Below are 12,894 nucleotides of genomic sequence, written 5' to 3'. Positions count from 1 at the left end.
AAACAAAGAAACAGAGAGGGAAAAAGAGACAGCCAAAAAAAGACAGAACACATAGTCAAAGACACACACACACAGATATACAGAGACAGAGAGGAAAGACAGTCAGACCTTCAATGAGTCTCTTCCTTTTTTACCAATCCTCTTACAACCACTGGATCCCACTCACATGACTTTGACCCTCTGACAATCAGGACTCCCAGGTGGACAGGGCTGCTGAGAATGGACAAAGAATCTCTCAGTTTTGCAGGAGGCTACAAAAGTGACCAACCTGGACTGCTGGTAGGGACACCAATTTCTAGAAAGAAAGAGGAGAAAAAAATGAAAGAATTGATCTTTAATATTCATTTCATAGCCTCTCAGAAGCTCAGCATTGGATGACCTTGAAGGTTATCTTTTCTGATCCTCTCCCATATTTTCAACCCCTGATCATCTAGCCTCTCCATTAAAGACCTCCAATAAGAGGAAGCTAATCACTTTCCATTACAGCTCATCCCACTTTGGGTCAGTTTTGCTCTGTTGAATCGAAATCTTCCTTTCTGCAATGTCCATCTATTAATCCTAGCTATGATCTCTGGGACCAAGCAACACAATCCCAGGACTCTTTTCACAACTAATCCATCAGACACTTGAATACAGTCTTTATTTTCCTCCTACTCCCATCATTCAACTGATGCTCATATTTCTTGTTATCCATTTGTGCCAAAAGTCCCTTCCCTTTATGAGTACTACATAGTACTCTAAGCACTACCAAGTGTTTTGTCTAGAGAGACTTCAAGTTCCTTTTTCAGATGTAGAGCATGCATTATTAATTCCTGTCCCCTACTCCCATTTGCATTTGAATAAATGCTCTGAGAGGAAGCTAGTTTGGAAGTCTTGACTTTTCCCCTCTCTCCTCCCTAATGCAGACTTCTTAGCCTTTTTTGTGTCATTGACTCTATGGACAAATAGCAGAGGAACCCCTTCTCAGAATGAAAATTTTAAATAAAAATAAAAAAGATTAGAACAGAAATTAATTATGCTGAAATATAGTTATCAAAAATTCTAAAAAAAAGTTTTCAGATGCTAGTTCAAGAATTCCTGCCCTAGGAGCATTGTTTCCAGGTTCCATTTTGGATACTTCTTGGAATTTTCCAGCTTCAGCTTCATCACTAGACTTGCACTTGAAGGCTGTTTCCAGAGGAAGTAGGGCAATAATCATCTGGAGAGTCATGAACATGAATCTCATCTCCCTCCCACTTTTGCTCACCATTTTTTTGTATAGTTTTATGCAAAAATACATGTCAACAAAGACTGAGAGACCTGCCTGGACTCAAAGACAGCAAAGCTGGCAGAAGAACCAGGATTAGAATTTAGAACTTTTTGATTCAATTATTGTGAACTCAATTTTGATATTTTTAAATTAAAATTTTTCTCCTTAATAAAATCCTATTTTCTCCCCCCACATCTCCCAATCAATGAAAAAGAAAAAAGAAAACCCTTGCAATAAATCTCTCTGTGTCCCCTCCTCCAGATTTCTTGTGAAAAGCCCATCACTTGGTGATGCATTGGAAAGGAAGCCATCTCTGGATTCAGAGAATTTGGGTTCCAATTCCTGTTCTGTTATTTGACTGACTGGTGACTCTCAATAAGTTCTGTCCCTTCTCTGAACCTCAGTATCCTCTTCTGTACATTGAAGGGAATGGACTAAGGGCAGGAACTTTTGCCTCCCATTTCTTTCTTTTTCTCTTCTCCTCCTCCTCCTTCATTTTCTTCTTTCTTGACAGGAACAAGCATCATGACCTTCATTTTACAGAGGAAGCAAGTTCAAAGAGGGGTGTTCATGGGCCCCACCACTAGCAAGGGCTGGAGTCAGAATTTGAAGCCCATCTCCTGAGTCCACTGGTGATCAGCCTTCCTTCTACCCTGCCTTGGTGCCTCCCCATTTCTGCCTGGATTAGGGAGCTAGAAGTGACTGAACATATAGTATGGTGGGTATTTAGTAAATATTTGAGTAATTACTAAGTGGATGCTTTGAGCAGGACTGGGGCATCTAAGAGGTTTCATAGTGCATAGAGCACTGGACTTGGAGTCAGGAAGACTCAATTTCCTGAGTTCAAATCTGGACTCAACTACTTATTAGCTATGTGACCCTGGGCAAGTCACTTCACCTTGGTTACCTCAGTTTCCTCATTTATAAAATGAACTAAAGAAGGAAACGACAAACTTCTCTGTTATATTTGCCAAGAAAATTCCAAATTTGGGATCATGAAGCATGACACATGACTAAAAAAAGACTTAACAACAACAAAAGATGGGCAGAACTGGGGACACGGAGTCAAAAATGAGACACTTTGCCCTCAAAGAATTTATAGAGGGGTTTAACTTGGCTATAAAAAAGTACATACAAAGTTCAGAAAGGTATTGTGACAGAACAGACAGAGAACTGACCTCAAAGCTAGGAGGATCTGGGTTCAAGTCCTGCCTACTGGCTCTTTGAGCTTGGGTACCTTTCTGAGTGAGAGGCAGAAGTAGGTTGGAGTAGATGGCCTTGAAGGATTTCTGAGATTCTCTGATTCTGAGATAGGCCCAGTTGTGATTGTGTGGGTGTCAATCAGCTATAATGGCAGGCATCATGGCATTTGGGCAAGGAAATCCAGTAGGAACAGAAAAATTCCTTATCTAATTTAGAAGAGGGAGTTTCCACTTTTCAGAATCACCTACACCAATCCTACTACAAGTCTGATTCTTACTCCTTTGTTATCTTCAATAATTATTATGATTAATTATTCTTATTATCTCATGCTTTGAGGTTACAAAGTTCTTTATACCACACTTCATACAACAGCCTGGGAAGAAGATACTAATTCTATCCTTATTTTACAAATGGGGAAACTGAGGTTAAGAGAAGTTAAATGACTTTCCATGGTCACACAGCTAGTAAGTATCTGAGCAGTATTCAAACTCAGGTCTTCTGACTCCACTCTCCATGTGCCCAACCCTTTTGTTGAAACAAAGTTGTATAAAACAATTTCAAGAGGGTGGGTGGGTGGAAATTGGGAAGGAGACCAAATATGTTTTCTAAATACCAGACTGAGTAAAAGGAAGGGAATTTGGAAATGTCAGAGCATGATTGCAGTCTTTGATATGAAATGCCTCATTGTTATAAGAAAGGGGCGAGGGAAAAGGGGCACTCTTTCTGATAAAGCCTCTTTGAACTCTGTGTGTGTGTGTGTGTGTGTGTGTGTGTGTGTGTGTGTGTGTGTTGTGCATGCACACTTTATGTGGAAACACAGGAACAAAAATACTGATAATTCACATTTTGAAGGAAAACACTCCCACCAAATCTGGTCTTGGGAACAATGGTCAACACCATAAACCACAGAGGGTGGGGACAGAGAAGTTTGAAGGACTGTCACAGTGGCAGAGGAATTACATTTCTTGTGCTTGGTTCCAGATGAGGGTCATATGAGGAGGATGGGTGGGGAGCTACAATTAAGCATCAGTTAGGTATGACATAAGGGAAGTGAGTATTGGACACTCCAAGCCTTCCAAAAATCATGGAGCTGCCTTGGAAGTGGGTGAGCTTCCCCTCACTGGAGGACCTCAAACATAGCCTGGTGGACCACTTTCAAATATACAGGAGAAGGCGTTCTTGCTCAGGGCTGGCTTCTGAGGACCCTCAGGAGATCATCTCATGTTCTACATCCAGAGATGGGTTGAAAGAGATGTCTACGGTCAACTAGGCAGTGAGAGGCAGAAGCAGGTTGGAGTAGATGGCCTTGAAGGATTTCTGAGATTTTCTGATTCTGAGATAGGTCCAGTTGTGATTGGGTGGGTGTCGATCAGCTATAATGGCAGGCATCATGGCATTTGGGCAAGGAAATCCAGTAGGAACAGAATTCACTAATGATGCCTGTTCTCAAGAAAGGATATCTTCAATGGAAGCCCAGAAGGCTATACTGGAGCACATGAGCATGTCAATATTAATAGGGCACTGTGGCACTACAGAAATGGCCCTCTGGTAGCTGGTGCCCATCTAAATATGCTGCAGTCAAACTGGAGATCTATATAGTTAGGTAACATGGACCACAACCCAGGGAGTGGCAGCTGCCTGAAAACAGACCCATGACTTACTTAGAATTTGCCCTCCTAAGTCTATTCTCTGACTTTGTGCTTGCTCCAGGGCAGGGAAAGCACCCCTTTCCTCCAAGTCACCCAAATTATAAACCTCAAAGACACCTGGGACTTGTCTTTTTCTTGCCTCCTATATCCAATCAATTTCCAAATCCTGTTGGTCCTTACCCCTCAATCTCTTTCCCACTTCCTTTAGGCAACAAGGGGATTCAAGGGGGCTAGTGTTTCATATAACTATCAAATATATTGGCACATGATCAGCCAAGCTGGAAACTGAGAACTGGGCAGTAGAAGAGTTTGGGTGGAATTTTGTTGTCGAAATATACTTGGCTTTCATACAATGCTAGTGGTATGATGAGGGAGGAGGAGGCAGGAGAGGGAGAGAGAAAAGGGTGCAGGAGTGTTTATTTTTACCCTTCCTTTTCTCCTGGTTCTTGGGTGTGGAACTGATCCTGGATCCAATGGGAAGGTGACTCAACTGATTGAAAGTTAAGCCATCTAAATGGGGGGAAATAATAGCTAGTGTCCAATACAAACAGAGGTCTGCTCACCTTCCTGCCTTGGCTTCCCCTGAAGAATAATCTGAAGAGGCAGGATCTCAGGAGAGCCATTGATTTGGGAACATAGGAAACCTTAGACTTTGGAGTGAATGGTTCACCTACTTTCTTTTTTTTGGAGGGGGGGTTTGCAAGGCAAACAGGGTTAAGTGGCTTGCCCAAGGCCACACAGCTAGGTAATTATTAAGTCTGAGTCAGACACTCCTGACTCCAGGGCCAGTGCTTTATCCACTACGCCACCTAGCCGCCCAGTTCACCTACTTTCAAAAAGGAACTGAGAAAGACAACTTGTCCAACAGTCTGTTGTAGCTCAGTAGTTATGACTGGGTCATGAGATGTGAAAGGAGAGTAGGATTTAAGTTATCTGGTTTAAGCTCATTTTACAAATCAGGAAACCATGATCTAGAATGTGAAATGCCTTTCCCAAGACCAAAGAGGTTGTAAATTAGGACTCAAATCTAGATTCTCTGACTTAAATCTTGTGCTCTTTCCAAGGAGTGTGACCCTCTGCAGAACCAAGGCATGTGAAATTCAATGTGATCTGATGGCACCATACCTCCCAAATCCAATTGTCTCTAGGGTTTAATTCATACCACTCTCACTCACCATCTTGTTTAGGCCAATGTGGTTAGTCAAGAAACTCTTATTAAACCCTTACTATGTACCAGAACAGGGGGCAACTAGGTTGGTAGTGAATAGAATGCCAGACCTGGAGTTAGGAAGACCTGAGTTGAGATGTAGCTTCAGACACCAGCTGTGTAAGCCTGTACAAGTCCCTTAACCCTTTTTCCCCTCAATTTCCTTATGTGTAAAATGATCTAGAGAAGGAAAAGGCAAACTATATTCCTTGTCTTTGTCAAGAAAACCCCCAAATGGGGTCATGAAGAGCCAGTCACAACTGAATAACAGCAACATGTGCCAGGAGCTGCTATCATTTGACTTCCCTAAATATTCAAACACAAGGGTTTTAACTATTTGTGACCAGATCCCTTTGGGCAGACTGGTGAAGCCTATGTACCTCTTCACACAATGAGACATAAGATAAAACAAAGGAAATCAATTAGATGGTTTTCAAACAAGTTTATGGATCCCAGATTAAGAATTGTTGATTAAGTGGAAGGGCCAATGCTACAGGTGTGGACTAGCAGAAAAGGAGACAGTGTGGTACCAAGGCCAAATGACTGAAATGGAACCCTGCCTTGCGCTTTACTCCCTGTGAGACCTTGTATCTGTAAGTCATCTCCCACTTCGGTTTCATTTCCTCCTCAGTAAAATAAGGGGGTTGGGCACAATGATCTTCAAGTTCCTTCCATTTCTGAATCCCATGAACCATAATGAGGTTCAATGTTGAATCAAAATCAGCCCAGCATCAATTTTCCCCTCCCTTTTGGCTCTGGTAAGATGAGATGGTTATGGCTCAAAGGCTTTTGAAAGCTCTGCAGTGAGTGTGTCTAATGGTCATTCCATCTCTGCAATAATCTTGAGTGGAAAATGAAAGCTATCATCTTGGATTGACTCTATCCTTATTGGTCTACTGCCAGACCTCTCTGATCTCTGACTCCTTGGACACCAGTTCCTCCCACTGTGCTCCTCAGCCTCTGACCTGACCTCAGGATGAGCATGTCTAGATTTCCTTAGTTCTTGGAGGGAGGGGGCCCCAGGGAATTGTATGATCTCTCTCCATTGGGAAAGAGAATTGGTTTTGGAGACAGGACCACTCGAGGTCAAATCCTACCCTATGATATATACAAATTGTGTCACCCTTGGACAAATTATACTACCTCTAAATGTTCTAGGAAAGTTTGAGAAGGTGCCAACTTATACCAGTGGAGGGAGTTTCTTCCCGATATAAAATAACAGATCTAATCCAAAAGAAACCATCTCAACCCCATATTGGGACCTAGGATCACCCTCCTTTTCTCTTCAACCAATGCTATGGATCACCAAAGTGTGCAACCTGGTCCCAGAATCATAAGATCTAAAACTGGAAGCTGACCTAACTCTTCCCCACTCCCAAAGATATCTTTTAAGTGATTATTATGATAGACTAGAGATACAAATCAATCAACACATTTATCAGTCATCTACCACATTTGAGCCTTTATATATAGATTGAAGTTACTTATCAAAATAGAATTATGATTTTCATATCGATCAACTAGATAGATATAATGAGTTTACTGATAATTTAATTTCTAGAGCTCTATTTTCCTAGAAGACTCTGGCTTGGGAGTCAGACTTACAAAACCAACTGAGGTTAATTAATCAGCCTTGATAGTGACTCCTGCCCAGTGTTAAATGAAGTGAATCAGAAAACTGGGTAACCCGTTTTTGTACCCAAGCTAAATATCAAAGTACCCTCAGATTAAATAATCATCTCAACCATTCCCACAGGACTCACGGACACCTGTATTATCTTTGCATGAGAAACTGCTCAAGGGGTATTTAATCTCTGCTTCCGCTATAGCAAGAGGAGCTAGAACCAATCTGTAAATCTGTTCCTTGAGCTGAAAGTAATTAATTAAATCACTTCTCGGATTACTGACACTTTTTCTCTAGCCTTCTCTGCTTCGCCCAGGTTAGACCCCGGCACAGTAATGTTCTGTTAATGACATCTATCCATCAGGATTAAGCATCTACTTCATGCAAGGCTATAGATGCTGGACTGAGGCTACACGTCTGTCAGTCAACATGAATACTGTGCAAGGCAATGGAGATACTCTTTGTCTATCAAAACCAAAGTGCAACTTGCATTCAAGGAACTTCCATTCTGCAGCAACATGGCAGAAGAAGAGGGGCATGGGGTGGAGATACAACATGGGCATAAATTAGTCAATGCAAAATCTTTCCAGAAGGGAGAGGGCCATGTGGCTTGATGGATAGTGCTACAGCTAGGAATCAGGAAGGCCTGCATTTGAATCCTGTTTTTATTCACTCTCCATGTTTGACCCTGGGCAAGTCATATTCCTCTGCACTTCACTTTCCTCAAATGGGAAGGTGTCTCAATGACCTTCTAAGGTCCATTTCAGACCTGAATCTGGGATCCCACAACCTTTGGGGTGGGTAGCAAGGGAAGAGGAGATCCAGGAAATTTTCACAAAGAACTAGTCTGTGTTAAACTTCAGCAGATGGAGATGTGGAAGGAACACTTTTCAGGCTTGACAGCAGGCCATTAGAAGTGCATGAAGCTGTTAAGGGGGACAAATCACAAGTAGTCCAATTTAGCTGGACCTGAGAGGGAATGATATGGAAAAAAAGACTTGGAAGGGATGAGAGACAGATGCCTGCTTAGGGAAGACTTCAACTCTCAGACTGAGGACTTCTAATCTTAACTAAGAGGCAAGGGGAAGCTACTGAAGATTTTTGAGCAAGGCAACAGTGTTCAAGAGAGTTATTTTTGGAGTTAATGTGGGAAATGGATTCGGGGGGGGGGGGGGAAACAGGCTTCAATCATGGAAATCAATCACGGACTAATACAATAAATAGTCTGGGAAAGTGATGATGAAGCCTGAAATAGGATGTTGGCTATGGGAGGAAGAGAAAACAACAGATACGAGAGTAGTCCTAGGGGCAGAATCAATAGAATTTGATTGACTAAGGGGGATGAAGGAGAGAAAAGAGTTAAGAGTGACTGAGCTTTGGAATCTGGATGATTCAAGAGAAATAATGAAGTTTAGAGGGTGTGCAGATTTGAGGGGCAGAGGTGGGGAAGGCTGGTTCCATTTTGGATTTGCTGGGTTTGAGAATGATGGTAGAACATTCAAATGGAGATGACCATTGGGCAGTTGGTGATATAGGTCTGGAGTTCAGAAGAGAGATTAAGGTCATAAAAATTGATTGGGGGGTCATTTGTTTAGAGATGATAATTAGGACCCTGGGATCATATATTCAGAGCTAGAGCCTGAGAAGGTTATCTAGTCCAACTCTTGTCATTTGACAGATAAGGAAACTGAGGCCCAGTGAGATTCACTGGTTTATGAGTACACCAAGAAGGTTCATGGAATCTTGGGTCCTGAGTGAGAAGGGACATCATGTCTTAATCTTATATCTACTCCCACCCTGACCCATTCTTGCAAAAGGAAGGAGAAAGGTGCATTTCCTCATCTCTTCTTTATAGGATCATGAATCTAGGGAAGGAACAGAACTCAGGATTGTCCAGGTCAGAACAGCCTGGAGGTCTGAGGTCACATGGAGAGCAGGAAAGCACTTAGATTTTACAAGTAAGGAAAGAAGCATTGATTAGGTACCTACTGTCTTCCAGGCACTTTATGAATTCTACCTTGTTTGATTCTTGCAATAGTCTTGTTTTAAAATTGGGGAAAGAGAAGCAGGCAATAGTTAAGGGAATTTCAAGAGACTGGATTTGAACTTGGGTTTCCTGACTCCAGGCCCAGTGGTCTCTCTATTGAGCCACCCAAATCTATTTTTTGACCTTCTGATTTCAAAGCCTCGACTTTGCCTAGTGGAAACTTAGTCCATGTTTGATTGAATATGGGGTGGCAGCAAAGGTCAATGGGGCCTTGAGAACATGCTTGTTCCCATTTATTTCTTTTTCCATCTTGTTCTTGGCTGTAGCTCCAGCCTCATCAACAACCCTCACTCTGAGCTGGCCTGAGCAACCACTTTCCTGAAGAAGTGGCAAAGGCCAGAACTGGAGGGGGGCCCTTATTGTTCTCACTTCCCTGTGGGACTCCAGTTTTCTCCCAGGCCAAGGGCAGTGGGATTTCCCTCCTCCCCTTCCCAATTTTTATCTGCTTCAAACACCATGGTAAGCAGCCGGGTGTGCCCTTCTCTTCCTATAAGAACACCACCCACTGTCACGGGCTCAGGCTCAATGAAGCATGGAGGGAACATGCTCTGGGTGGCTTTACTGGCAGCATGGGTAGAGGGTGAATGTAGGCAGCCAGTCATCTGGGGTAGGTCCACTCCCAACTGGACTGAAGGATCCAGGGATTCATGGGCATGATCAACAGCATCCTGTCAAAGATGTATCTTATTTTTAAGCCTCTGATTCCCCTCGAAGCATTTAAGCATCCTTTAAAATAAAACTTTTCCTCCTCCCTTTTCTAAGTTTTATTTTAAAGAGTGGTTAAATGCTTCAAGGGGAAATGGAGACATAAAAACAAGATATATCAAAAATTAAAAAGGACAGCTAATTGTCACCTGATTTTCCTAAGAGTACAATTCCATAATGTGGTTTTATTGAATGGTTGAATACATGACTAATGGTGATGGTTTCTTTCTTTTTTCCTAAATGGTAGCTAGCAATTTTATATTGCTTTAGGGTTTGCAAACAGCTTTACAAACTTGATTTCCTTTAAGGTTTACAATAACCTTTGGAGGTTAAGTGCTATTTTTATCTCTATTCTATAGATGAGAAACTAAGGTAGATAGAAGTTAAGTGACTTGTCCAGGTTCACATAGCTAGAAAGTGACTGGGGTTAGATTTGAACCCAGCTCTTTCTGTCTCTAGCCCAGCATTCAAACCACTGTGTAGCTTCTTTGTCTTTTTTTTTTGGTAGTAGGGGGATGGGTATATTTACTTCACCAATGTAGGGAACTTCTCTTGAGGACACACCAGCCACCAATGTAGATCAATACTTGCTATCTTAGAATTTTAGAGTTAAATGATATCATCATCATCACCACCACTTCCATCACCATCACCACCACTTCCATCACCATCACCACCACTTCCATCACCATCACCACCACTTCCATCACCATCACCACCACTTCCATCACCATCACCATCACCACCACTTCCATCACCACCACCACCACCACCATCACCATCACCACCACTTCCATCATCATCACCACCACTTCCATCACCATCACCACCACTTCCATCACCATCACCACCACTTCCATCACCATCACCACCACCTCCATCACCATCACCACCACTTCCATCACCATCACCACCACTTCCATCATCATCACCACCACTTCCATCACCACCACCACCACCACCATCACCATCACCACCACCACCACCACCATCATCATCATCATCACAACAACAGGCACCATAATAGGCTTTAAACTAAAGACTTTGAGCTTTTGACATTATCCTCACAATGAATTGGGGAGGTACTATTATTATCCCCATTGTATAGTGAAAGAAACTAAAACCAAGAGGTTTAAATGAGTTGCTGAGGGTATCACAACTAGCAAATGTCTAAGCCAGGACTGGAACTCCTGTCACAGGCTTGAACGCTGCTTTCATGTTCACAAACACTTCATTTCCCCAACAATCCTATAAGATAGACAGTGCAAATATCTTTATTCCCATTTTCTAGATGATGGAAGTAGGACTGAGTGTGAAAAGTAAAATATTTTTGCGGTGGTCGAGATATATATATATATATATGTATATATATATATATATACATATATATATATATATATTACATACATAAATGTCCACACACACAATACATGAATACACTCACAACACACATACAAACATAAATGCATGCAACAGACAGCAAACACATATATACATGTAAACACATACATACCATAATCATATAATACACAGTATACATTACATATATACAATATGATTATATGTAAACTCATATACACATAAATATTTATAGCTAGATATTTCCAAAGTTTCCTTATCTTGGATACAGACACATATTAACACATACATAAACATATACCTTTATATCATATATATAGAGACACGCATTTATTTCTCCAAGATAAGGAAGTTGTGCTTACATACTTGTATGCATGTTGTATTTACATGCATGCATAGTATAGTATACATTCTCCCCTTCATAGACCCCTGAGGGCAGGAACTGTTTCATTTTTTTGTCTTTGTTTCTCCATCCCAGGGTTTGGCACATAGTAGGCTAATTAATGATCAGAGCTGGAACGTGAACAGATGCTAGATGGGCTAGGCTAATGTCCTTGAGGCTGAACTGGGGAGACCCAGAATGACTTTAGGTTCCCTTTGTGGAGTCTTTGTTCCCACTCTGCCCCATAATCCGATCACGGAGGGTAGCTTTAGGTAGGAGTGCCCAACTCAGTGTGACCTTGAGAAAGTTATCTTGCCTTTTTCTTTGCTTATGAAATAGAGGTGTCCAACTCCCTCACCAAAGAACATTCAAGATCTCTTTGGAAAGAGCTTCAAAACTTGTGGGGAAAAAGGCCTGATGAATTCTTAATCTTCCTTATTGGCACTCTCCGTGATTACTCTTCAGAGTGTCTCCTTTGAATGTCAATGAAATCCATTTACAGATTATTCCTACTTTTTTGAAAGCCCTCTTGTAACAAATTAAGACAGATAAAGAAAGCTAATAATGTCTAAACTCCTTGGAAAGGGCATTCCACAATGGGGCACCCCCTACCTTGTTATTTAATAATAATAACAACAAAATGGACAGAAATCGATTTACTCTCTTTTCTCCCCTCTACTCCATTGGAAAAAAGAAAAAAAATGATAACTAATTTTTCTTTTTTTGTTTTTTTTGTTAACTTGATTTTAAAGGCTCCCAGATCCTACAGGGAGAGTATTCATCCCAGCCTCCCTGAATTTGAAACTGGACATTTGTCCCAAGACAATTGAATGTTGAGAAATGTGGGTAGTGGTATTGGAGGGAGGGGAAAGAAAGGGCATTGCTCTAATGACTGCTCAGTGTCTTTACAGAAACTCAAACTTCACCCTGTTTTGCCCTGTCTCTGATAAGGGAAATTTCTCCTGATCTTTCTAGGGTCCAGGCCATGACCTCATTTCCCCACTAAAAGGGAAGATAAAGACAAACACGAGTTTCATTTGAAATTCCTGTGGAATATCAGAGAGTTGCTGAACTGGTGATGTGGGCCTGAAGCTCAGAAGAGAGTTGACGGTGGGATGTAAACTGGAAAACTATCTACTCCTTTAGCCCTGGGAGTGAGACCTCTGGCCTGCAAGTGCAGCAGGGGTGGTTGCGGTCGTTCCATTGTTTAAGTCCTATCTCACTCTTCATGACCCCCATTTGGAGTTTTCTTGACAGAGATACTGGAATGTTTTCCCATTTCTTTCTCCAACTGATTTGACATTTGAGGAAACTGAAGCAAACAGGGTCAAGTGACTTACTGATGGGTCACCCAGTTAGTAAGTGTTTGAGGTCAGATGCAAACAAAGTTGAGTCTTTCTGGCTATGCATTCTACTTATCTGCTCCTGCATAATAGGTGACCTCCTTTTAAGCTCCATCTCACTATTTG

General features: G+C 41.7%; 1 protein-coding gene across 3 annotated transcripts in view; it reads right to left on the bottom strand.

Annotated features, from left to right (window-relative positions):
• MMRN2 (multimerin 2) overlaps positions 1–12,894 on the bottom strand; it is a 60,080-nt gene that overhangs the window by 33,705 nt on the left and 13,481 nt on the right. For 2 of the 3 annotated variants that reach the window (XM_074232543.1, XM_074232541.1), the window contains exon 2: positions 167–295. In XM_074232543.1, the coding sequence (XP_074088644.1) occupies positions 167–295 (129 nt within the window). The remainder of the gene's footprint in view (positions 1–166; positions 296–12,894) is intronic. The other variant, XM_074232542.1, reaches the window with a different exon arrangement.

The sequence above is a fragment of the Macrotis lagotis genome, chromosome 4, assembly GCF_037893015.1.
Source record: "Macrotis lagotis isolate mMagLag1 chromosome 4, bilby.v1.9.chrom.fasta, whole genome shotgun sequence".
Classification (NCBI taxonomy): Eukaryota; Metazoa; Chordata; class Mammalia; order Peramelemorphia; family Peramelidae; genus Macrotis; species Macrotis lagotis.
This window is presented reverse-complemented; position numbering and strand designations above follow the sequence as displayed.